Raw genomic sequence first — 23,708 nt, 5'->3', positions numbered from 1 at the left:
TTTGGAGGGAGGGGGGAGGAGCGAGGACTCCGCGCGCAGGCTCCCCCTCCCTCTCCTGCCTCCTGAACACGGTAATCAGCTGGCTTGTTGTGTTTAGAAGGGCAGAGAGGGGAGGGAGGGGGAGGAGCCAGGACACAGCCTGCCAAATAAAGTGGGAGGAGGTGGGTGGGAGAAGAGGCAGGTCAAGGATGGGGGCTTGGGGGTAGGGGTGGAGTGGGCAGGCTGAGGGTTGAGCCCCCCGCCCCTGGTGCTTGCAGAGTAGGGGAAGCTGCCCTGGAACCTAAACCCCCCCCCCTTTACATTAATTCTTATGAGGAAATTGGATTCACTTAACATCGTTTCACTTAAAGTCGCATTTTTCAGGAACATAACTACAACATTAAGTGAGGAGTTACTGTACTTATTTAACTGTCATCCATGTGGTCATACATCCATACAATAGACACTGTAGTCCTAGTCAGACACTGGACCATCAATTCTCCAAGCAAAACTAGGTTTCCTTCTATTACTTTTGTCTTTTTATTTTAGTCTTCTGTTCTGCTTCATATCAGCAAGATCTGACTTTTTTGAACAATTGGAGACTGGTATTACCCAAAGTTTTGAATAAAGCTAACATTGTCTAGACTAATTGGACCAAATTCTTCCCAGCAATCTGCATAGGAGTATGCCAGAAAATCCACACTGAACAAGGAACAAGAAGGATCAAAGCCGACTGAATTGATTTCTGGTGTATCTGAAACAGTGGCGTAAGGATACTTCACAAAACTACAGTGATCAATACCACCCACAATACACCTTTCAAGATCCATGGGTTCTATGCATGCCTATCACAGTGTGTGGTGTACCTCCTCCAGTGCACTAAATGTCTCAATAACAACTCTGGGAGGAAACGAGAAAATCACTATGCTCCCAAATGAACTCACACAGAAAAATGATAAATGACCTGAACAAGAGTTCTCTGTAAGCCTGCACACACACGCACACTCTGTTGACTTTGATATTTCAAAATCAATTGCTATAAGTTTTGTCCAGAGTAGTAGATCTGGGAACCAAATAATGGTCTGGTTCAGTATGAATTAATTTAGATAACTACTTCAATCCTATCACCTTAAACTTTATCTTATTCCTCCCTTGAAACAGGTTTGATTTGTTTATAAAAAAAAAAAAAGAGTTTCCAGCAGTAGGAACTAGTTGACATGTTCTGACTGACCCAAAGAGCAGTCATTAATAATTCATATCTGTTTCACATAGTACAGAACATCCTATACTGCAATCTATTTTGTCCATGGTTAAAGCTTAAGAAGCTGGAGAAAAGTAATTGTATGTTTTGGTACTTATACTGGCAGTATGAGCTTCTGTGAGTTCTTTTCTGTGTCATTTACAATCCTAAGTGGTGTTGGGTAAGGTGCAGGTGTGGCGAGGGGTGTGGGGAAGTGGGCTATGCTGTTATTGGAGGAGGCAGATGAGTGTAAAGGGAGGAGTGGGAGGGAAGATCTTTCACGTGAATATCTTAAGTTTATTATTGTTAAAGAACATTTGTGTATAGAGCATAGTGTTTTATATAGCTAGTAAAAGATAAAGTCCCTGCCCCAAAAAGCTTACAGTCTAAATTGATCATGGCAAGACAGGACCTGAGAGGAGATCACTAGAGGCTAAAGGAGGAGAGAGAAAAGGAACATACAGAATAAGGTTGAAGTTGCTTGGGTATCATATTCTGTATCAGTTTAGTTTCTGTTTGTTTTTGATCATTTATAGTGCCTTGTGGAAATCCTGCCAACTCCCAAGATAAGTCAAATTAACCTTTGCTAAGAGTATGTAGTAAATACTGAAAAAGAAAACTAGTTCTTGTTCTTGTTTTATTGCTTAGGCCATATCGAAATGGAACTAAACTGGAACCTTGGCAGAGTCCTCCGTCCAGGCTCAGCCACAGTCCGGGTGACTGATTTGAGGTGGCAAGGTCTCCTGAATCCTAGCCCATTGGTTAAAGATGATGGAGAGCTACTTATGGATGAATACCTTTCCCCCAGTAAACTGGTGAGTGGCCTCTCAATTTTTTTAATGCAGCTGCGAGGAGCACACTAGCATATAGTCACATTATCCTTGCTTGTTAGCAACTTTAATCAAGATTGCATAAATATGGAATAGCTGACCATTAGAATTTCATGTAAAGTGGCCTCTATTTTAAGATCATTTAACATATACATTTGTCTGTTTCATATACAAATATGACCAATGTAGTTCCTTCCATGTTCGTTATCGACCTAGCGAGGTAGGCATAAAATAGTGCATATAGCATAATCATAATTCAAACCAAATCTAATTAATTCTTTCTAAAGTGCATTGAGTTCTATCAGAACATCAGAAGAGGGATTTCTACATGGACTGTGTGGTGGAAATTGGAAACGTAATTAATAATTTAATTTTTATTCCTGAATAGAGTAAAATCATCCGAACGCCACTCTCACTTGCCTATATGTTAGTCTTGAGAGCCAATTATAAAGTACTGAAAGTATTTTAAGTACTTTCTATATTTATCAAAGTGCCTATAGTTTTCCACTTCTGTCAAAGTATAATTGAAAGCCATTCTGCTTTTTGACAAGGGAAAATGATCTTGGTGCAGCCTCTTGTAAGAGAATGATGCATTGAAATCTATTGTGAAGAAACCCTTTATTTCACAGTGTGATGGTGCCACCCATAAGGCTTTATGGAAATATGCTTGTGTGTGTGTGTGTGTGTGTGTGTGTATGTATATATGTGTATATTATATAAAGTATGTGTATATATATAAACATAACTAGAATGTGTTTTATGCTACATATGCAATGTAACATATCTCTGTAAAGGTCATGATCTATTGAATATATTAATCCTATTTGTATGCATGTATCATTTTTGTATTTGAAGTTATTAATATTGGCTACATACTTGTTTGATTCTAAGTAGGCTTTATACAGAGTAAAATGGATGTATTTGGGTTTAGACCCCATTGGGAGTTGGGCATCTGAGTGTTAAAGACAAGAACACTTCTGTTAGCTGCTTTCAGGTAAGCCTATAGCTGTTAGGGGACATGATTCAGACCTGGGTCTGGGTTTGCAGCAGGCTAGCAAGTCTGGCTCAAACCAGGCACGGTACTGAAGTCCTAAGCTGACGGGGCAGGAAAGCAGGGGCAGAAGTAGTCTTGGCACATTGGTGGCAGCTCCCAAGGGGGTTTCTGTGATCCAACCTGTTGGTGTCACTAGGCATAGCTACCAGGTAATTCGGGGGGGATGGAAGGCCATAAGTGCCGAAGAAACCTCCCTGCTCTGTGTCTAAGTGAGCCACGGTAACTCCATCTTGTGAACTTTAACCTACCTATATGCTAGCAGCCTAATGCTGACGCAGGCCGGAGCAGAAATGTAATGGTCAGCTTTTTCTAGCAGACAGCTGCAGTTTCGTTCACATTAGCAAAACTTTTAGTGATAATGTGGGGGAAAAGGGGGAGGGAAAGGCCTAGTGCATAGAGCTTGCAAGGTCAAAGATAAGCATGCGAATGGGGACGTTTCTAATGTACTGCCTGCTGTAACTGTTGTCGGGGAGGGAGGGGTAGGAAGAAACCAGAACAAAAGGCTTACACACAAACAGCTTGGAATATAAAAGGGAAAACTTGCTTGTATGTGCTGCGCTTGATTTGAGACATGCTGGTCTCCTAGTGCCTTTTCGAGTTCTCGAATAAACTTGGTTTGCTTCTCCACCCTGGTGTGTCTATTGGTGCGGCGCACACCGGGCAACGAACCCTGTTGCCCCCCCTCGGGGCTCTCTGGGCCGGCAACAAACCCATTACACACAGTATATGGTATTTACTGAGTACTAGTGAAGAACAGAAACGTTTGGGGTTCTGAGAAGCTGAGGAATGCTGCGGTGGGGAGAGCTAAGCAACAGAGCAGTTGCAATAAAGACTGCACATCCCTACGTGTCACAGAGCTGAGCTTCATGGCAGAACTTTGTACAAGAGTGATGGGGCTGAGGTTGTGTTTTGGACAGGCCAGGGGAGTGGTGGGAATATGGTCATTGCATCTGTGAACTGCCTAGACCCACTGGGCCTCAACTCCAGTTTTGTGGGAGGGTAAGTTGGTGGCAACTAAAAGGCCAAATGAGAAATCAGTCATAGCTGTAGGAAGAACAGAAGTCTAACTCCGGTAAGTTTAAGTGTTCCTCAGCATTCTGCTCTACAAAGTACAGTGCAAGTACTCTGCTACTGGCTGTATACAGCAGCTCCTGGAGTCATGTGATTACCTCAGGTTCTAAGATTTCATTTTAAGAAAACAAAAGCAATTTTGTAGCCCTCACAGGTGGGAAGAAAAGATTGAACATGTGACCTGAGTTTAATCAATACAGTGATGTTTGCTTGAGTCTGCAGACAGCCTGTGTCAATAGCCCTGAGAGGTGAAGAAGTGCAGTGCACCTGCACCCATACAGATACACCCATCTGCTGTAAGTAGTGCAGGGCACCTCCGCTGCCACCACCTCTCTGGGGTAAGAGGTGAATCCTATTGTTTCCATGGGTGAAAGTAACTTAAAGGACTTACCGGTACGCTGGAGTCCTGAGCGGGGCGTGGCCTCAACCGGAAGAGGAGAGGCCTCAGCTGCAGAGGTGCTGGGAGCTCAGGGGTGAATTAAAGGGCCTGGGGCTCCGGCCACTGTGGAGTCCGGGCCCTTTAAATCACCGCGGGAGCCCTGCCGCTGCTATCCCGGGGCGGCAGGGCTCAGGCTAGGGCTGGGGTAGTGGCGGCAGGGCTCCGGCAGTGATTTAAAGGGCCCGGGGCTCTGTCCGCTGCCGGGAGCCCTGGGACCTTTAAATTCCTCCATCCCCCCCGCACCCCCCCCGAGCCTGGCTGCCGGGGCCCCGGGGCTCGGGCGGGGATTTAAAGGGCCCAGTGCTTCTGTCACTGTGGGCCCTTTAAATCGCTTCCGGAGCCCTGCTGCTGCTGGGTTAGTGGCAGCAGGGCTCCAGCAGTGATTTAAAGGGCCCAGGGCTCCGGCCGCTGCGGGGAGCTGCGGGCCCTTTAAAGCACCGCCGGAGCTCTGGCAGTGGGGCTCAGGCGGCGCGTTAAAGGGCCTGGGGCTCCCCGCAGCAGCTGGAGCCCTGGGCCCTTTAAATCACCGCCGGAGAAGCTGGTCCAGTCCGACATGGTGTACCGGCTCTTGCTTTCACCTCTGGCTGTTTCTGAGTGGGAGAGGCCCTGAGTTTTACCCCTGCCATTGCTTTCAGGGGCAGAGAGGGCTGCTTGCTGCCAGTGCTGCCTCTCCAGGGTAGGAGGCAGGCCCCCTTCTGCTGTGTGGGACCAGGGCCACACCATAGCATGGAGGCAGGGTTGTGAGGAGCCTCCTTGTCATGACAGGTCTAGGGCACCTGATTGCCTGATCCTGTAGCTGGTTTCTTTTAGTGACTGGGCTTGAGAGAGGCAGTGGGGACTGGCATGGCAGCAACAAAAGAGGATTAGATGATGGTGATATTGGTTATGGAAGTGAATGGCTGTGGTGTGAGCAACATATTTCTGAAGAGCTACTAAGTCTAAACTGAGAGAAACGAAAGGTTGAAAAGTTTTCTTTCTCCTCTCTGTGCCGAAGAATATGTCACGTATGAGGCTCTATGCATAGGAGAAAATATCAGTTCCCAAGATCTGATCCGTGGAGGTTATATCTTTTTCAAAGAACTAAAATACGGTTTAATTTTTCTTATTTCTTTCTCCAAATTCCCAATTTACACTTTTTTTTTTTTACTATGTAAGAATCATAATGGGATGCTGGTCCATGACTAGGACTCCTAGGTGCTATGTAATACAAATGATAATAAAAGTCATGAACTTGACAGTGCACTGTCGATTAGATAAGTAGTTACACTGAGAACTGCCCCCTTCATATTTGGCGCTCTCCCTGTTCATGAAATGGTTAGATGTGAAAATCATTTCTTGGTGAGTTTAGAATATAAACCTCTGAATAGTTGCCACATTTTATGGTATACCTTGTTCTGTTTCTTTTGACTACACCGAATGACAGTGACGTCTCTGTGCATGTCTGCTTGTTCTATATGTGTGTGTGTGTGTGTGTGTGTGTGTGTATATATATAAATGAATATATATAGGGGGTGTGTGTGTGTGTGTGTGTACTAAAAAGTGCCCAGGATTTTATGCAGTGCTGTTGTAGTCAGGTCGGTCCCAGGATATTAAAGAATCAAGGAGGGTGAGATAATTTATTTTATTGGACCAATTTCTGTTGGTGAGAGAGACAAGCACTAGAGCTACACAGAGTTCTTCACCTTGAATGGTCTCTTAGAATATGTGCTAACTACTTATGCTAAACGATCTGTTCCACCTTGCATTTTGCTGTGACACTCTAAGTACCTTTCCCAGACCTGAGGAGGAGCTGTGTAGTTCAAAAACTTCTCTCTCTCACGAACAGAAGTTGGTCCAATAAAAGATATTGCCTTACCCACCTTGTCTCTCTAAAGTAGCCTTTTGCTTTCTTAGGGAGCCTTATCCAAACCCATTGAAGTCAATGAAAAGATCCCTATGGACTTCAGTCGGCTTTGGATAAGGCTTTAAGACATTACTTCAGCCAGCATATATCCCTTCTCTTTCCAAAGCCATATTGCTTTTTATTAAATAATAAACTATTATGAGAAAAGCTTTAATGTTACCATCATCCCTAGCAACTGAAATTTCATTATACACTTTATTTCTTGTATTAACAACCAGTTAGATCCTCCTACAAATATGAGTCTCTTCCTTTTTTCAGGTTTCAGAGTAACAGCCGTGTTAGTCTGTATCAGCAAAAAGAACGAGGAGTATTTTTGGCACCTTAGAGACTAACAAATATATTTGGGCATTAGCTTTCGTGGACTAAAACCCACTTCATCGGATGCATGCAGTGGAAAATACAGTAGGAAGATAGATATACACAGAGAACATGAAAAAATGGGTGTTGCCATACCAACTCTAACGGCAACATTCATTTTTTCATGTTCTCTGTATATATATCTTCATCGGATGCATACAGTGGAAAATACAGCAGGAAGATATATATACAGAGAACATGAAAAAATGAATGTTGCCGTTAGAGTTGGTATGGCAACACCCATTTTTTCATGTTCTCTGTGTATATCTATCTTCCTACTGTATTTTCCACTGCATGCATCCGATGAAGTGGGTTTTAGTCCACGAAAGCTAATGCCCAAATATATTTGTTAGTCTCTAAGGTGCCACAAGTACTCCTCGTTCTTTTTCCTTTTTTTCAGCGAAGCTAAAGCAGTTTACTTTGTGTCCACACCCTAGTGGATTGGATCAGGTCCAAGCACTTCAAGGTTGCATGTTTTCATATTGATAGGGAAGCCCACTTATCAGAACAAGTATTAAATGAATGTGTTTTGTCTATCTGATTTCTACTGTATATGGTCACTTATTTGCCCTGGAACCTGACTTTTGTGTTGTCATTGTTGGAACACACTTCCTCTTCAAAGGAAAAATTCTATGACATTGTCAAGGAAACATTAACAATGTTTACAGCTTGTTTTAATAACATATCTAATTTATCTATTCTTTGACCTTTATGTTGATCAAGTTGAAACAGCTGCTTCCATAAAGTCACTTCCTCAGCTTTTTCAAATGTAAAAATAGAGCCACTGCTCAAACACTTAATCTGAAACAAATCTTCATGTGGGAAGATTTTAAAACAACCACATGCCATTAATTATCAGGATGTGTGAAAGGCTTGGTTTTATTTTTAAAAGCATATTTACAGTATCTTTCTTATTGTCTCTTTAGCTGTGAAGATTTTGGGTGTTATTGCTGTGTTCTAATCTCTGCAGTCTTCCAAAAAAGAAATTGAATACAAGAGTGAAATTAAAATAAAATTTTCACACACACACTAAAGCCAGATGTATTTTTCATTCATGTGAGAACACGAAGTGTAATGCTTAGTTTGTCAGGTCTGCACCCCAGACTTCCCATTAGGTTTGGTTCTGTATTGAAAGTAATGGTTGCACCTGGCTTGAATCACTAGTTTGACTTTCAATTTTGAGAGACAAACCTTATGTGGGTGTCAGGAAGAATCACCTCTTCCTTTGCAGATTAAGCCCATTTTAGAAAGTCAAATGCTCTTCCAGATATTTCATGTTATTAAAAATAATCATTTCTGTGACATTCTATACCTTGGGGGAGCATACTGTAACCCCATATTCCTCATTTTCATATAATCATGATCTTACATATAAAGCATGCCTTATAAGGTATCAGGGGAAAGGTTATGATCTGCTGAAAGTCATTTCTCTATCCATATATGTGTATCATTAATGCTTATGAAGTTATTTTTTTGTATTGTGTTGTATGGTGGTCACTAAAACATGGTGTAAGTTGGGGAATCAGCCAGACATTAGCTCCACAGAGGCAACAGCAATGAAAGTAACCAATGCCCGGGCGGGGTGTCAAACAACCTATCAACAGCCACTGTCCAGCAAGGGAGCTACAGTGCAATGACTCACCTGCATGAGGCCTAGGGTGACCAGATCACACAGGTGAAATATTGGGGGGGGGGAGGGCGGAGCAAAAAAAAGGGGGAAAAACAGCCGCCGGAGCTCCACACACCCCCAACAAGAATGCCTCCGCTCCGTCTCCACTTCCTCCCTCCCTCCTTCCCTCCAGTGAAGGAAACAAAAAAACAGCCGTCGGAGCGCCACGCCCCGCCCCCCCCCAGCATGCCTCCGCTCCACCTCCCCCCTCCCTTCAGTGCTTGCGCCACCATACAGCTGATCAACGCAAGCCTGGGAGGGAGGGGGGAGGAGGAGGAATGCGGTGTGCTTGGGGAAGAGGCGGGGCCAGGGCAGGGATTTGGGGAGGGATCCAATGGGGGAAATAGGGGGTGGAGTCGGGGTGGTGGGGGCACGAGCCCCCTCCGGGCTCCGCTCCGCCTGTGAGCGGAGGCAAAATATCGGGACAATTCGCGTCCCGACCGAAGGTAGGTCGGGATGCAGGACAAATAAGCAAATATCGGGACAGTCCTGATAAAATCGAGACGTCTGGTCACCCTAATGAGGCCACACCAAGGGAATTGCTCAGCCTTGCTTGGAGAGACTCAGCAATGCCTCCCAGACATGCCTGGACTTGTGCTCCCCAAGCACATGGACTGAGTGTATAAAACAGACAGAGTGGATACATACTGGGCTCTTCTCCTGCCCCCACCTTCGCTGCAAGCAACTAAGGGCTTGTCTACACTGGCAATTTACAGTGCTGCAACTTTCTCGATCAGGGGTGTGAAAAAACACCCCCTTGAGCGCAGCAAGTTTCAGCACCAGTAAAGTGCCTGTGTAAACAGTGCCCCAGCACTGAGAGCCACTCTCCCAGTGCTGGTAGCTACGCTTCTCGTTGAGGTGGGTTTTTTTAGAGTGCTGAGAGAGCTCTCTCCCAGCGCTGTGTTGCGACCACACAAGGCATGTTAAAGACACGGCAGTGCTGGGCACTGGGGGAATTTGGCTGGTGCCTTTCTCTGTGTGATTCATGGGTGGGTCTGGGAGCAATCATGCAATCTAGCTGGGTGTGGGGCTCCACATGCTGTTGTGCTGAGTTATCACAACTCCTGGAGGGGTTGCTGCTGGTCAATAGCAAGGCATTGTGAGAGACAGCCCAGGCTGGGGAGAGTTCAGGGGGCACAGTCCCAGGCTGCACCCCGTAGGGGATCCCATCACAATTTCCATTTCTGATACTGTCAAGGTTTGTGTGTATGATCTTTACAGCCGAAAGGAAACATTTTACTTGTCTTGATTTTTATTGATCTTGCTCCACTACCTTGCCTGATAAATTGCAGTAGTGTTTTGCTCTGCAAAGTGATATACACATATTCAGAAGTGGTTGTTACTTCCATTGCTGTAGAGAAATTGGGGTGTATTTCATGTGCTATATGCTCATTCTCTTGGGAGAAAAGAATATATCGGAGGGTCCTGCATCTACAGATTGGATTCTTACTGAACTGACTAAATACTTTCCTTTTTTTGCTTGGCTGAAAGTTTACCTCTGAGTTGTAAACAAAATAAGTTTGACAAGAAAGCTACAGATGGAGCAAACAAGTGCAAAATCTTGATGAACTATTACAAGTGCGGTAAAGGTCTAGAAGAAGGAGAGAGAGGGAATTGGCTTTATTGGGATCTTATGACTCTCTGCTCTAGTGTAGCTCACTATGGATGTTAACATGACTAACACTATGGGGAAGGAATCTCTGTGCCAAGACCCCATTTAGTCTCAAGTCTTTTCTTTTATCCATTTTTATCAATTTTTTTAATACTGTTAGAAAGTATAGTGAAAGCTTGCATCTGTTGTAATAGAGTGTTTATCCTGCTGCTTAGACAACTTCTGACTTTGCGCACTGAAAACATCCTGACAAAAATCTTGTTCATTTTTTTCATAAATCAGATTTTGATTTTTCAGTCATGTCTGCTTAGCTAATATATCATAACAACAAATTAAAAATTCTTATCATTTCATGAGTTTGTTGCCTCAATGTTGTATCACTCTAGCCTTAACTACTTGGTAGCGTAAGCAAGGTAAAGAATCATTGCATAACAAGTAGATCTTCTGGTATATCTTTTGGTGTATCTACCCATGCGGAGAGGGAGAATCTTTAAAACAAATTAAAAACAAAAACTGATATAAAATGTATATCTCTTCCTCATCCATTCCAGCAAAAACCTTGAATGTTGTATACAATTAAAATTGAGAATTTATTACAGAAAATGTAAGACCTGATATTGGGAGATGCTCAGCACCTCTTGAAAGGTCCTGAGTGCCATAAATTTCTTTTGAAGTCATTGGTCATTGAGGATTCTCAGCAACTCACCATGGAAAATACGCTGTTCAGTAGTTAAGCATTTAAGCTCCAATCCTGCAAATTGCTCCTAAGGTTCCATCCTCATCCTAAACTCTGCCACCAGTACCCTCTCCTACTCTCCACATAAAGGCCAGGAAACACTCCATTCCCACCTATCTTCCTTCCATCCACACTCTTGATTATATGTTGGAGGCCCAGCTTAACCGCTCAGTATCAGCTGGAAGGGAGAGTAGGTAATGTATATGCACAAGGTGGCAGAATGAAAGTTAGTGTAGCGATGCTGGGTGTTTCCAGCCTGTACGTAGGGGGCACATGGTGGACAGAGGAAAGGTTCATAATGGAAACTTAACTGAGAATTTCCTGACTTTGTATTGTGTAAATTCTCAATTATAAAGTTCTAGTAAATTCAATTTTAAGAGGAATAAATTATTAGCCTTATAGCAACATTAACATTTTTTTGTGGGGGAGTTTAAGCTACAGTTGGAAACATGAGCTTAGAATATCTGTGAAAAGCAAAAAAAACATGAATGGACATGACTCCAGTATTTGCATACAGGTATAGTATTTAGTCAGAAAATAAGCTCACCATTAAGGAATTCTTAAATTTGTCAAATTAAGCAGGACCGGCAGAACAAACGTACAGCTTGGAAAAGCTTCTGTGACAACTGTACACAACTTGCTCTTCAAGGCTTTGTATAGCGTCTCTGCTTTTAGAGGAGTGCGTGAAAAATCTGAGGAATAGCGAAAATATTTGTTGTATGCACTAGTATTAAACAAATGTTACATGCCACTGCCAGTTAAGGAATTTATATAGAGAGGTTGCAAGAGGGACTAGAATCTAATTTCCTAGCATTTCCAGGTGACTGTTTTGGCAGATGAGAAGCACTGCCATATCAGAAAAGTTTTATTTTTTGTTATTTTATTATATTTTAACTCAGAACTCTGTAAAATATGTATTGCCTTTACTTGTCATTAGGAAGAATAGCTTTCTAAACTAGTGCAAACTTTACCATTAAATCCCTGTCAGCCCCTTCTGGTGATAGGAGTGGTGCATAAGACACCATGGAGTATTTTGCTAAAAATACTGGTGGTTTAGATTACTGATTGTCCCTACAGTTTCACATGGGAAAATGCTTTGAGCCGTTTGTTCTTTAGGAAGGAGGCACAGAGATGTCAAGTGAACTTTGTGTCTCTCTGTTATACTAACAATACATCAGTACTCAAGGAATTGCAAAGTACTTTTCACAGGCCTGGTCTACACTAGGCGTTTATGTCGAAGTTAGCGCCGTTACATCGAATTAACCCTGCACCCGTCCACACCGCGAAGGTATTTAGTTCGACATAGAGGTCTCTTTAATTCGACTTCTGTACTCCTCCCCGACGAGGGGAGTAGCGCTAAATTCGACATGGCCATGTCGAATTAGGCTAGGTGTGGATGGAAATCGACGCTAATAGCTCCGGGAGCTATCCCACAGTGCACCACTCTGTTGACGCTCTGGACAGCAGTACGAGCTCGGATGCTCTGAACTGCCACACAGGAAAAGCCCCGGGAAAATTTGAATTTGAATTCCTTTTCCTGTCTGGCCAGTTTGAATCTCATTTCCTGTCTGGACATCGTGGCGAGCTCAGCAGCACTGGCAACGATGCAGAGCTCTCCAGCAGTGATGGCCGTGCAATCTCAGAATAGAAAGAGGGCCCCAGCATGGACTGATCGGGAAGTCTTGGATCTCATCGCTGTGTGGGGCGATGAGTCCGTGCTTTCCGAGCTGCGATCCAAAAGACGGAATGCAAAGATCTACGAGAAGATCTCTAAAGACATGGCAGAGAGAGGATACAGCCGGGATGTAACGCAGTGCCGCGTGAAAATCAAGGAGCTGAGACAAGGCTACCAGAAGACCAAAGAGGCAAACGGACGCTCCGGATCCCATCCCCAGACATCCCGTTTCTACGAGGCACTGCATTCCATCCTCGGTGCGGCCGCCACCACTACCCCACCAGTGACCGTGGACTCTGAGGATGGGATAGTGTCCACGGCTGGATCCTCGGACATGTTAGCGGACGGGGAAGATGAGGAAGGAGATGAGGAGGACGAGGCAGTCGACAGCGCTCACAACGCTGATTTCCCCGACAGCCAGGATCTCTTCATCACCCTTACAGAGATCCCCTACCAACCCTCCCCAGCCGTTACCCCGGACACAGAATCTGGGGAAGGATCAGCCAGTAAGTGTTGTAAAAATCTAAACATTTATTTGTAACAGAACAGGAATATTAACAATTTAAAAAATGGGTTTCTCATGATTAGTTTGATTAGCTTAACGGTTCAGTCATGGGCAGTGCAACTATTGAAAAAAAATCTAGCAATGTCCGGTTTTGCATGATTGTCCTGCCCAAGCCGCTCTACTGGTTAGTCACTGCTACAGCAGCTACAGTAAAATGCGGTCTATATGTCCGGGGATGGAGCAGAAATCCTCCTGTGACATCTCGAGGAAGCTCTCCTGGAGGTAATTGGAAATCCGCTGCATTAGGTTCTTGGGGAGAGCGGCCTTATTGGGTCCTCCGTAGTAGGACACGTTGCCACGCCACGAGACTATCAAGTACTCTGGAATCATTGCTCTGCACAGCATGGCGGCATACGGCCCTGGTCTTTGCAGGCTTTCCCGGAGCATTCTCTCTTTCTCGCTGTCAGAGATCCTCATGAGGGTGATGTCGCTCATGATGACCTGCTTTGAATGAGGTAGGGGAATGTTAGTGTTGGGACTGCTTTGCCGTTCCTTTACAGAACTGTAACCGCTGGTTTGCAGCCACGCGGTGGAGGCGGGAGAGGGGCAGCCGAAAGGGATCGTTCCCGGGGACAGCCGCGAGGGTGTGGGACAGGAGCAGACTTCCTGCTTGCCGAATTGCTGGCAGCAGGGACCGACATTGATTTCAATGTGAAATGAGGCCATTGCTAATATTAAAGTTTTAAGCTGCCACAAGTCTACGGCTTACCATGTCTGCCTGCAACAGAAATTCCGTTCTCCTGAGAGGCTTCTCAAATGTGCTGTAGAAGACCCCAGGCACTGAATGCGAAGGCCGAGAATTCGACCTTGTGCTGAGTGCGCATGTGATAGGTGCTGTGCATGGTCTTGTTAACAGAGAAAGACTATGTTCTTTGTTCACAACTACATTTATCTTTCTGAGGAATTCACTCCCTTTTTCCCATTCCCACAGCCCCATCTGCGACTGTCTCACAACCTAGCCTGTCATCACACTCCCAGAGGCTAGCGCGGATTAGGCATAAGAAGAAGAGGACACGGGAGGACATGTTCTCGGAGCTTATAGCCTGCTCCAGAGCCCAGGCAGCACAGCAGACCCAGTGGCGGGAGAACTTGACCCGAATGCACCAAGCCAACATGGATCGGGAGGAGAGGTGGCGTCAGGAAGACCAGCAGGCGACTCAAACCCTGCTTGGACTAATGAGGGAGCAAACGGACACGCTCCGGCGCCTTGTGGATGTTCTGCAGGAACGGAGGCAGGAGGACAGAGCCCCGCTGCAGTCCATCTCTAACCGCCCTCCCCCGCCACCAAGTCCCATACTCCCCTCACCCAAAGTGCACAGAAGGAGAGGCGGCAGAGTCCCTGCTAACTCTCACTCCACCCCTGCAGAGAGCTCGAGCAGCAGAAGGCTCTCATTCCCCAAAATTTGACAAGTTCTTTCCTTCCCGCCTGACACAAGCCCCCGTCCAAGTTTCACTTTCCCAGTTCCATGTTTGGTTGATAATAAAAAATACGTTTCTGTTAACTACTGTTTCCATCATGTTCTTTTGGAGGAGGGGGGGATAGGGGGTTGGTAATTCGACAGGACAGTCACCTTTGGCAGGGTATATAGTCGGGGGCAGGCACAGCAGCAGGGCACATACATAGTGCAGTGATGCAGTGACTAGTTACCCTGGTTAGTCTGGGAGGTTGTTTTCATGTTATGTGGTGGGGGGTGGGTTGCTCTGTGACTTTGTGGCAGGGGAGGGCAGTTACAGATCTTAAGCGGCGGTCCTTAGGCAGGATCACAGAGCCACACAGCAGGGGATCTGTAACCATCCTCCCCCTGCCACAAAGTCACATAGACCCCCCCATACACACAGTCCCTATCAGGAGGGGTGACAGGCTCCGTTGAAACAACCATCCCACCGCAGCGGAGCCTGTCAATCCTTGAGTTTAGAAGCTGCATTCGCGCCACTACAGTATACCCACTCCGCACCACAGTCTGCGTCCCAGTTTTAAAAAATTCCCGCGAATACAGTATTAAAGAAAACGGTGTGCTTTAACAAAGTAGAACTATTTTTATTTTGAAACGTGTGTTGGAAGTGGGGTGAAGGGGGTATGTAACTGGATAGGATAGTCAACATTAACTGGGCAAAGAAACGGGGGCAGGTTTAGCTTCTCAATACACAAACTTTAAAGTCACAGGTTACCCTGCTCACTCAGGAACTTTGCTTTCAAAGCCTTCCGGATGCACAGCGCTTCCCGCTGGTCTCTTCTAATCGCCCGGCTGTCTGGCTGTGAGTAATCAGCAGCCAGGCTATTTTCCTCAACCTCCCACCCCGCCATAAAGGTCTCCCCCTTGCTCTCACAGAGATTGTGGAGCACACAGCAAGCTGCAATAACAATGGGGATATTGGTTTCGCTGAGATCACAGCGAGTCAGTAAGCTTCTCCATCTCCCCTTGAGACGGCCAAAAGCACACTCCACCACCATTCTGCACTTGCTCAGCCGGTAGTTGAAGAGTTCTTTTTCAGTGTCCAGGGCGCCAGTATAGGGCTTCATGAGCCAGGGCATTAGCGGGTAGGCTGGGTCCCCGAGGATGACTATAGGCATCTCCACATCCCCAAGAGTTATTTTGTGGTCCGGGAAGTAAATACCTTGCTGCAGCCGTCTAAACAGACCAGAGTTCCTGAAAACACGAGCGTCATGAACCTTGCCCGGCCATCCCACGTAGATGTTGGTAAAACGTCCCCTGTGGTCCACCAGTGTTTGCAGCACCATGGAAAAGTAGCCCTTTCTGTTAATGTACTGGCTGGCCTGGTGTTCCGGTGCCAGGATAGGGATGTGAGTTCCATCTATGGCCCCACCGCAGTTTGGGAATCCCATCGCTGCGAAGCCATCTATGATCGCCTCCACGTTTCCCAGGGTGACTACCTTTGGCAGCAGTACATCAACGATTGCCTTGGCTACTTGCATCACAACAACCCCCACGGTAGATTTGCCCACCCCAAACTGGTTCGCGACTGACCGGTAGCTGTCTGGCGTTGCAAGCTTCCACAGGGCTATGGCCACTCGCTTCTGGACAGTCAGGGCTGCTCGCATCCGGGTGTCATTGCGCTTCAGGGCAGGGGACAGCAACTCACAAAGTTCCAGGAAAGTTCCCTTCCGCATGCGAAAGTTTCGCAGCCACTGGGATTCATCCCAGACCTGCAGCACTATGCGGTCCCACCACTCAGTGCTTGTTTCCCGTGCCCAGAATCTCCTTTCGACGGCATCAACATGACCCATTGCCACCGTGATGTTCTCGGCGCTGGGTCCCCTGCTTTCTGAGAGGTCTGTGCTACTCTCAGACTTCAGGCCATCACCGCGTTGACGTAGCCTCCTCGCCTGACTTTTCTGCATCTGCCTCAGGGAAAGGTGTATGATAAGTTGCGAGGCGTTGAGAGCGGCCACAACTGCAGTGATGGTTGCAGCAGGCTCCATGCTCGCAGTGCTGTGGCGTCCGCGCTGTCACTGACTAGAAAAGTGCGCGAACTGATTTCCCGCCGGCGCTTTCAGGGAGGGAGGGCGGGAGTGATGGACGGATGACGACAGTTACCCAAAAGCACCCTGGACACCTTTTTTTTACCCAGAAGGCATTTGCGGCTCCACCCAGAATTCCAATGGGCAGCGGGGACTCCGGGAACTGTGGGATAGCTGACCACAGTGCACCACTTCCAATGTCGACGCTTTCCCCGTTAGTGTGGACTCACAAAGTCGAATTACTGTCCTTAGTGTGGACACACACGTTCGACTTTGCAATATCGATTCCAAAAATTCGATTTAAGTAAAATCGAACTACTCTCGTAGTGTAGACAAGGCCACAGAAATCTCTCCTTATAAATAAATAGTACATGCTCAGAAATTCATTTGTTTAACCTCTGATGTATAGAAAACTTAGGGCAGCCCATAGGATTTGCTCGGCTGGATCAGACTATTGGGTCATTTAATTAAGCATCCCACATCAGAAAGGGATTAATATCTGATTCTTCAGAAAGTAACCTCCTCTGCCCATAAAATACCTAGTTTTTTTGGTTTCAGAGTAGCAGCCGTGTTAGTCTGTATCCGCAAAAAGAACAGGAGTACTCTAAGGTGCCACAAGTACTCCTAGTTTTTTTGTGCAGTGCTTTATGTGGGTGTGGGATGGGGAATTCTTTCCTGATACAAACAGATGATCATTTTATCCCCTGAGGCATGAGTTTTGATTTCTTTAAATTTATCTTTTCTCACAGTGATCATGAATTCATCCAGCCATCTTTCAAAACCAGCTGTTAGACCAGGTTGTCACCCCTTTCTGCCTGCCTTGGCTGGGACAAAGCAGCTGAAAACAACTGAAGATTCCTTTGGTGTGAAGGGATCCTCAGGGGGCATAGAGCCTGCATATCTAGCTTTATGCCCTTCCCCTTCCTGGCTCCTGGCACAGTAGGCAATACTGGAGAAAAGAGGTATGGCAAGAGTGACTCTGTGCTCCAGCAATTCCTTGCTACCAAAATATCTGTTAGAGCTGTGGACAGCCATAACTTTGAGCAGCCCTGAGGCATCTCTAATTTATGCCAAAAACTGTTTCGGCTCCTGGCTGGCCCCAAGAACAAAGAGGTACAAAAATGACTTAGATCCAGTTTTACCCCACTCTCCACTTTCATCTGCACCAAACATTTCTCTGCCCCAGCTGAGATCTTGCTCATAGTGCTTGAGCTTTACTTATTATACTTACACTATATTTATAGCAGTAAATTCCACAGGTTGTCTGTATACTGTGTTGCGATGCTCTCCTCAGGGCAGCCCAGAACTATGAGCCATTGTGTTACCCCTCTGCCTTATCAAGAATGAGCTTTGCTAGAGATTACACTGTGTCAGCTTCCTGCCACATTAGTCTGTCTGGTTCCCCTGCCAGTCTAAACCTTGCTTTACCAGTAGTAATCAGCAAACCCAAGTTCCCGAGTTCCCCAGAGATGTGTCTCTGTACTCTCTAGTACCTCTCACTGAGCACTCACAGAAATTACTAAGTTCACTGCCTCCGGAGAAACAGTATACAATCAGGTTTCAGAATGGTAGCCGTGTTAGTCTGTATCAGCAAATACAATGAGGAGTCCTTGTGGCACCTTAAAGACTAAAAAATTTATTTGGGCATAAGCTTTCGTGGGCTAAAACCCACTTCATCAGATGCATGGAGTGAAAAATACAGTAAGCAGTATATATATTACAGCACATGAAAAGATGGGAGTTGCCTTACCAAGTATGTGGGGGTCTGTGCTAACGAGGCCAATTCACTCAAGGTGGATGTCACCCATTCCCAACAGTTGACAAGAAGGTGTGAATATCAACAGAGGGAAAATTACTTTTTGTAGTGACCCAGCCACTCCCAGTCTTTATTCAGGCTGCAAATTAATTCCAGTTCTGCAGTTTTTCATTGAAGTCTGTTTTTTGAAGTTTTTTTGTTGAAGAATTGCCACTTTTAAGTCTGTTATTGAGTGATCAGGGAGATTGAAGTGCTCTCCTACTGGTTTTTGAATGTTACAATTCTTGATGTCTGATTTGTGTCCATTTATTCTTTTGTGTAGCGACTGTCCGGTTTGGCCAATGTACATGGCAGAGGGGCATTGCTGCCACATGATGGCATATATCACATTGGTAGATGTGCAAGTGAACGAGCCCCTGATGGTGTGGCTGATGTGGTTAGGTCCTATGATGGTGTCCCTTGAATAGATATGCGGACAGACTTGGCAATGGGGTTTGTTGCAGGGATTCATTCCTGGGGTAGAGTTTTTGCTGTGTGGTGTGTAGTTGCTGGTGAGTATTTGCTTCCGATTGGGGGGCTGTCTGTAAGCGAGGAGTGGCCTGTGTCCCAGGGTCTGTGAGAGTGAGGGATCATCCTTCAAGATAGTTTGTAGATCCTTCATGATGTGCTGGAGAGGTTTTAGTTGGGGGCTGTAGGTGACAGCTAGTTAGGGTGACCAGATCACTGACAGGAAATATTGGGACGCGGGGGGGGCGGAGCAAAAAAAAAATGCTGTTTTGCAGGTGCTGGGGGAATTAGCAGGCCCCGGCCGCACCGTGGCCGCTGCCCCCCCCCCCCCCCCCCAGGGCCCCGGGCACATGCGGCACGTCTCGCCACCCCGCGGGGAAGGAGCCACTGGAGCGAGAGGCGCGGGGCTCCGGACCCTGACAACGGCGCGGGAGAGCGGCTTAGGGCTGCGCGAGTGGGCACATAAAGTTTATCGGCCGGGGGGGGGGACCCCGGCTGGCTCCTCGCCCTGCCCTGTATGTGTCGCCGGCTGCCGCAGGCCAGGTAAGGAGCCGAGTCCCTCCCTCCCCCCTTGTCCTGGCTCCTCAGCTGAGCGGCATTCCTCCCCCCTCCCAGGGTTGCAGCTGGAATGCCGGCACAAGCCTGGAGGGAGGGGGTGGTGGTCGGCTTCCAGTTCTGGAGCTGGTGAGTACGGGCACCAGGCGGGCAAGCGGGCTGCTCCCCCAGGAGGGCGACAGGGGGGGCTCAGCTGAGGAGCCAGGACGAGGGGGGAGGGGGCGACTCAGCTCCTTACCTGGCCTGCGGCGGCCAGCGCAACATGCTGGCACGGGGCGGGGACGCTACCCCACTACAGGGGCGAGGAGCCGGCCGGGTTCCCCTCCAAGCCGATAAACTTTACATGGCCACTTGTGCGGCCCCGAGCCGCTCTCCGTCGCTGCTGCCAGGGTCCAGAGCCCCCCCATCTACCTCCTGGGGGAGCAGCCCCCTTGCCAGCCCCCCTTGCCTGCCTGGTGCCCGTACTCACAAGCCGCAGGAACTGGAAGCCGGCCACCACCCGCTCCCTCCAGGCTTGCCCCGCCATTACAGCAGCAAGCCTTGGAGGGAGGAGGAATGCCACATGCTTGGGGAAGAGGCGGGGCCAGTGTGGGGATTTGGGGAGGGAGCCACTGGGGGAAGGAGGGGGGCGAGAGCCCTTCCGGGAGGGCGCACATCGGTCGGGACGCAGGACAAACAAGCAAATATCGGGACAGTCCCGATAAAATCGGGACGTCTGGTCACTCTATGGCTAGTGGCGTTCTGTTACTTTCTTTGTTGGGCCTGTCCTGTAGTAGGTGACTTCTGGGTACCCTTCTGGCTCTGGAGGAGGGGGAGGGATAGCTCAGTGGTTTGAGCATTGGCCTGCTAAACCCAGGGTTGTGAGTTCAATCCTTGAGGGGGCCACTTGGGGATCTGGGGCAAAATCAGTACTTGGTCCTGCTAGTGAAGGCAGGGGGCTGGTCTCGATCTCGATCTCGATGACCTTTCAAGGTCCCTTCCAGTTCTAGGAGATAGGATATCTCCATTAATTTCTAATTTCTATTTCTGTCAGTCTGTTTCTTCACTTCACCAGCTGGGTATTGTAGTTTTAAGAACGCTTGATAGAGATCCTGTTGGTGTTTGTCTCTGTCTGAGGGATTGGAGCAAATGCGGTTTTATCTTAGAGCTTAGCTCTAGACAATGGATTGTGTGATGTGGTCTGGATGAAAGCTGGAGGCATGTAGGTAAGTATAGCGGTCAGTCGGTTTCCAGTGGTGTTTATGTGACCATCGCTTCTTTGCACTGTAGTGTCCAGGAAGTGGATCTCTTGTGTGGACTGGTCCAGGCTGAGGTTGATGGTGGGGTGGAAATTGTTGAAATCCTGGTGGAATTCCTCAAGGGCCTCCTTCCTGTGGGTCCAGATGATGAAGATGTCATCAATGTAGTGCAAGTAGAGCAGGGCCGCTAAGGGGATGAGAGCTGAGGAAGTGTTGTTCTAAGTCAGCCATAAAAATGTTGGCATACTGTGGGGCCATGCGGGTACCCATAGCAGTGCCGCTGACTTGAAGATATAAATCGTCCCCAAATCTGAAATAGTTGTGGGTGAGGACAAAGTTCAGCCACCAGGTTTGCCATGACATTATCGGGGATACTGTTCCTGGTGGCTTGTAGTCCATCTTTGTGTGGAATGTTGGTGTAGAGAGCTTTTTGGTTAGTCTCTAAGGTGCCACAAGGACTCCTAGTTGTTTCTACATTCATAGTGACTAGGGTAGTGTTTTCTGGAAGATCACCAATGGATTGTAGTTTCCTCAGGAATTCAGTGGTGTATGCAGTCAGTTGGTTTAACTGAGGACTCACATTTAATTCAGTATAACAGCAGTAAGATGGTTTATAGTAAAATTATAAATAAGTTTATTAACAAAGAATAGACATTTAAGTGATACTAAGCAGAGGTAAGAGAAACAGAAAATGGTTACAAACAAAACATAAAAACACATGCTTTCCATCCAGTGTTTAAGTCTTAACTTTAGCAAGTTTGACAAAGTGAGAATGTTCTTAATGTTTTCTCTGAATACTCTATGGGTGCCTCAGTTTTCCCCTATGCATTTCTTAAGTATCTAGGTGGTGGGATAAGGGTGTGTGATTGTTGCAGAGCCCTAGAGGGCCAGTGTGAGCTGTCTGCACAGAGAATGGCTGACACCCTGTCTCCTGGCAACTGATGGCCTGGAGCCCTCGCCCTGCAAGGTGCCAACTAAAGGTGTTGGAGAATAAAGAGATCAGGTGGCCTCCTTGCCCAGGAAAGAGACAAAGGCCAGAAGAGGGGCTGGAGGGGGATTCAATTTGGAGCTGGCTGGGGAAACGGAGAGAGGCCCAGCACCGGGGACTGGGTTCCCTACCCCCCAAGATGGACCTGACTGAGGGGTCCTGTTGTCTGTACCTACAAGCTCTATTTTGGACTGTATTCCTGTCGTCTAATAAATCTTCTGTTTTTCTGGCTGGCTGAGAGTCACAGTGAATCGCAGGAAGTGCGGGGTGCAGGGCCCTGACTCCCCTACATTCTGTGACAGCAAGCTATATTTTTCTCTAAAACAGTTTCTCATTTACAGCAGCTCCTGTCCTTCAGGCCAGGAAGTTCACCCAATCTCATGCTCAGAGGGTGCTGTTCCCTGTGTACCCTAAGTGATAGATAACTAAAGGGTTCTCTTCCTTTCTTTTCATAGTCCAGTAAGATTTTGAAAAATATTCTTTGAAAAGTAAACCCAGACAAAGTTCCTCTTCCCTGCTGGGTTGTAGATACCATGCTGTCTTCCTCATCCTTTGGTCAACTTTTTTTTCCAATTGGCTTAATCACTTTGTTTACTTTAGATGTAATTGCACTTCCAGTGTCTCTGGCCTCACCTTGCTCAATTTACATTGGAGACACAGGCAAACAGCTGAAACAACTTTCCTTTGTCTAGGGCAGGCTCGATTTATGCACTGTCTCCTAAACACATTTTAAGAATATATTTCCAACATGCATATTTTATTCTTTATCCACAATCCATACATACATCATGCATTGATATTCTTGCCCAGTGTGTCACCAATTTACATATGATACCTTAGAAGACACCTTTTGGACACATATTATGACAACAAAAACAACAACGAGTCCTTGTGGCACCTTAGAGACTAACAAATTTATTTGGGCATAAGGTTTCGTGGGCTAGAACCCACTTCATCAAATGCAGGAAATGAAAAATACAGGAGCAGGTCTAAATACATGAAAGGATGGGGGTTGCTTTACCTCACACTTGGTAAAGCAACCCCCATCCTTTCATGTATTTATACCTGCTCCTGTAATTTTCACTTCATACATCTGATGAAGTGGGATCTAGCCCACGAAAGCTGATGCCCAAATAAAATTGTTAGTCTCTAAGGTGCCACAAGGACTCCTCGTTGTTTTTGCTGATACAGACTAACATGGCTACCACTCTAAAAACCTGTCACCATGCAAATTATGACAACAGTGTGTGTCAGGCCTGATATGAATTACAGTATAGTGGGCCCTCTGCCAGTGGGTATTGAGGGGCTCTTAGCATTTCATTTTATTTGTTCTAAATTTTCTCCCTTTTAATTTTGTTGAGTGTCTCCATGTTCTCATATTATGGGCCAGGCCAGCCTAAAAAGGAGAGAGACTGGTGAGTGTTCAGTATGATCTTCATAATTTTGAATGTCACCATGAAATCCCTTCCCCAACTCTTCTCCTTTACAGGCTCCATAATTCTAGTTGATATGAAAGGCGCTTCATATTCCAACTACTTTAATATTCCATGAAAAATGCCTTTGGAATAGGAATTCCTCCAACTATTCTTCTTCACTAACTTCTTCCCCACAACTCAACTGCCCTCTTTAACTGCCCTCTCTGCCTTCTGTTTGCTAAAGAGCTTATATGCAGTGTTGTTGTAGCCGTGTTGGTTCAAAGATTAGGCATCTAAAAGGGTGTCATAAGGAGGAGAGAGAAAACTTGTTCACCTTAGCCTCTAAGGATAGAACAAGAAGCAATGGGCTTAAACTGCAGCAAGGGAGGTTTAGGTTGGACATTAGGAAAAAGTTCCTAACTGTCAGGGTGGTTAAACACTGGAATAAATTGCCTAGGGAGGTTGTGGAATCTCCATCTCTGGAGATATTTAAGAGTAGATTAGATAAATGTCTATCAGGGATGGTCTAGACAGTATTTGGTCCTGCCATGAGGGCAGGGGACTGGACTCGATGGACTGGAAGGAACCTCGAGAGTTCTAGTATCTATGAATCTATGAGACAAGGTAGGTGAGGGAGT

The 23,708-nt window shown here is 46.5% G+C and overlaps 1 protein-coding gene across 5 annotated transcripts in view; it reads left to right on the top strand.

Moving 5' to 3' along the window:
- The window catches only part of LRRC56 (leucine rich repeat containing 56), a 114,907-nt gene that overhangs the window by 20,205 nt on the left and 70,994 nt on the right, over positions 1-23,708 (top strand). For 3 of the 5 annotated variants that reach the window (XM_054025707.1, XM_054025705.1, XM_054025706.1), the window contains one exon: positions 1,868-2,034. In XM_054025707.1, the coding sequence (XP_053881682.1) occupies positions 1,879-2,034 (156 nt within the window). In that variant the 5' untranslated portion in view covers positions 1,868-1,878. Of the gene's footprint in view, positions 1-1,867; positions 2,035-17,360; positions 17,574-23,708 lie in introns of those variants that run through there. The other 2 variants (XM_054025708.1, XM_054025709.1) reach the window with 2 other exon arrangements.

This window comes from Malaclemys terrapin, chromosome 4, assembly GCF_027887155.1.
Source record: "Malaclemys terrapin pileata isolate rMalTer1 chromosome 4, rMalTer1.hap1, whole genome shotgun sequence".
NCBI classification, from domain to species: Eukaryota; Metazoa; Chordata; order Testudines; family Emydidae; genus Malaclemys; species Malaclemys terrapin.
This window is presented reverse-complemented; position numbering and strand designations above follow the sequence as displayed.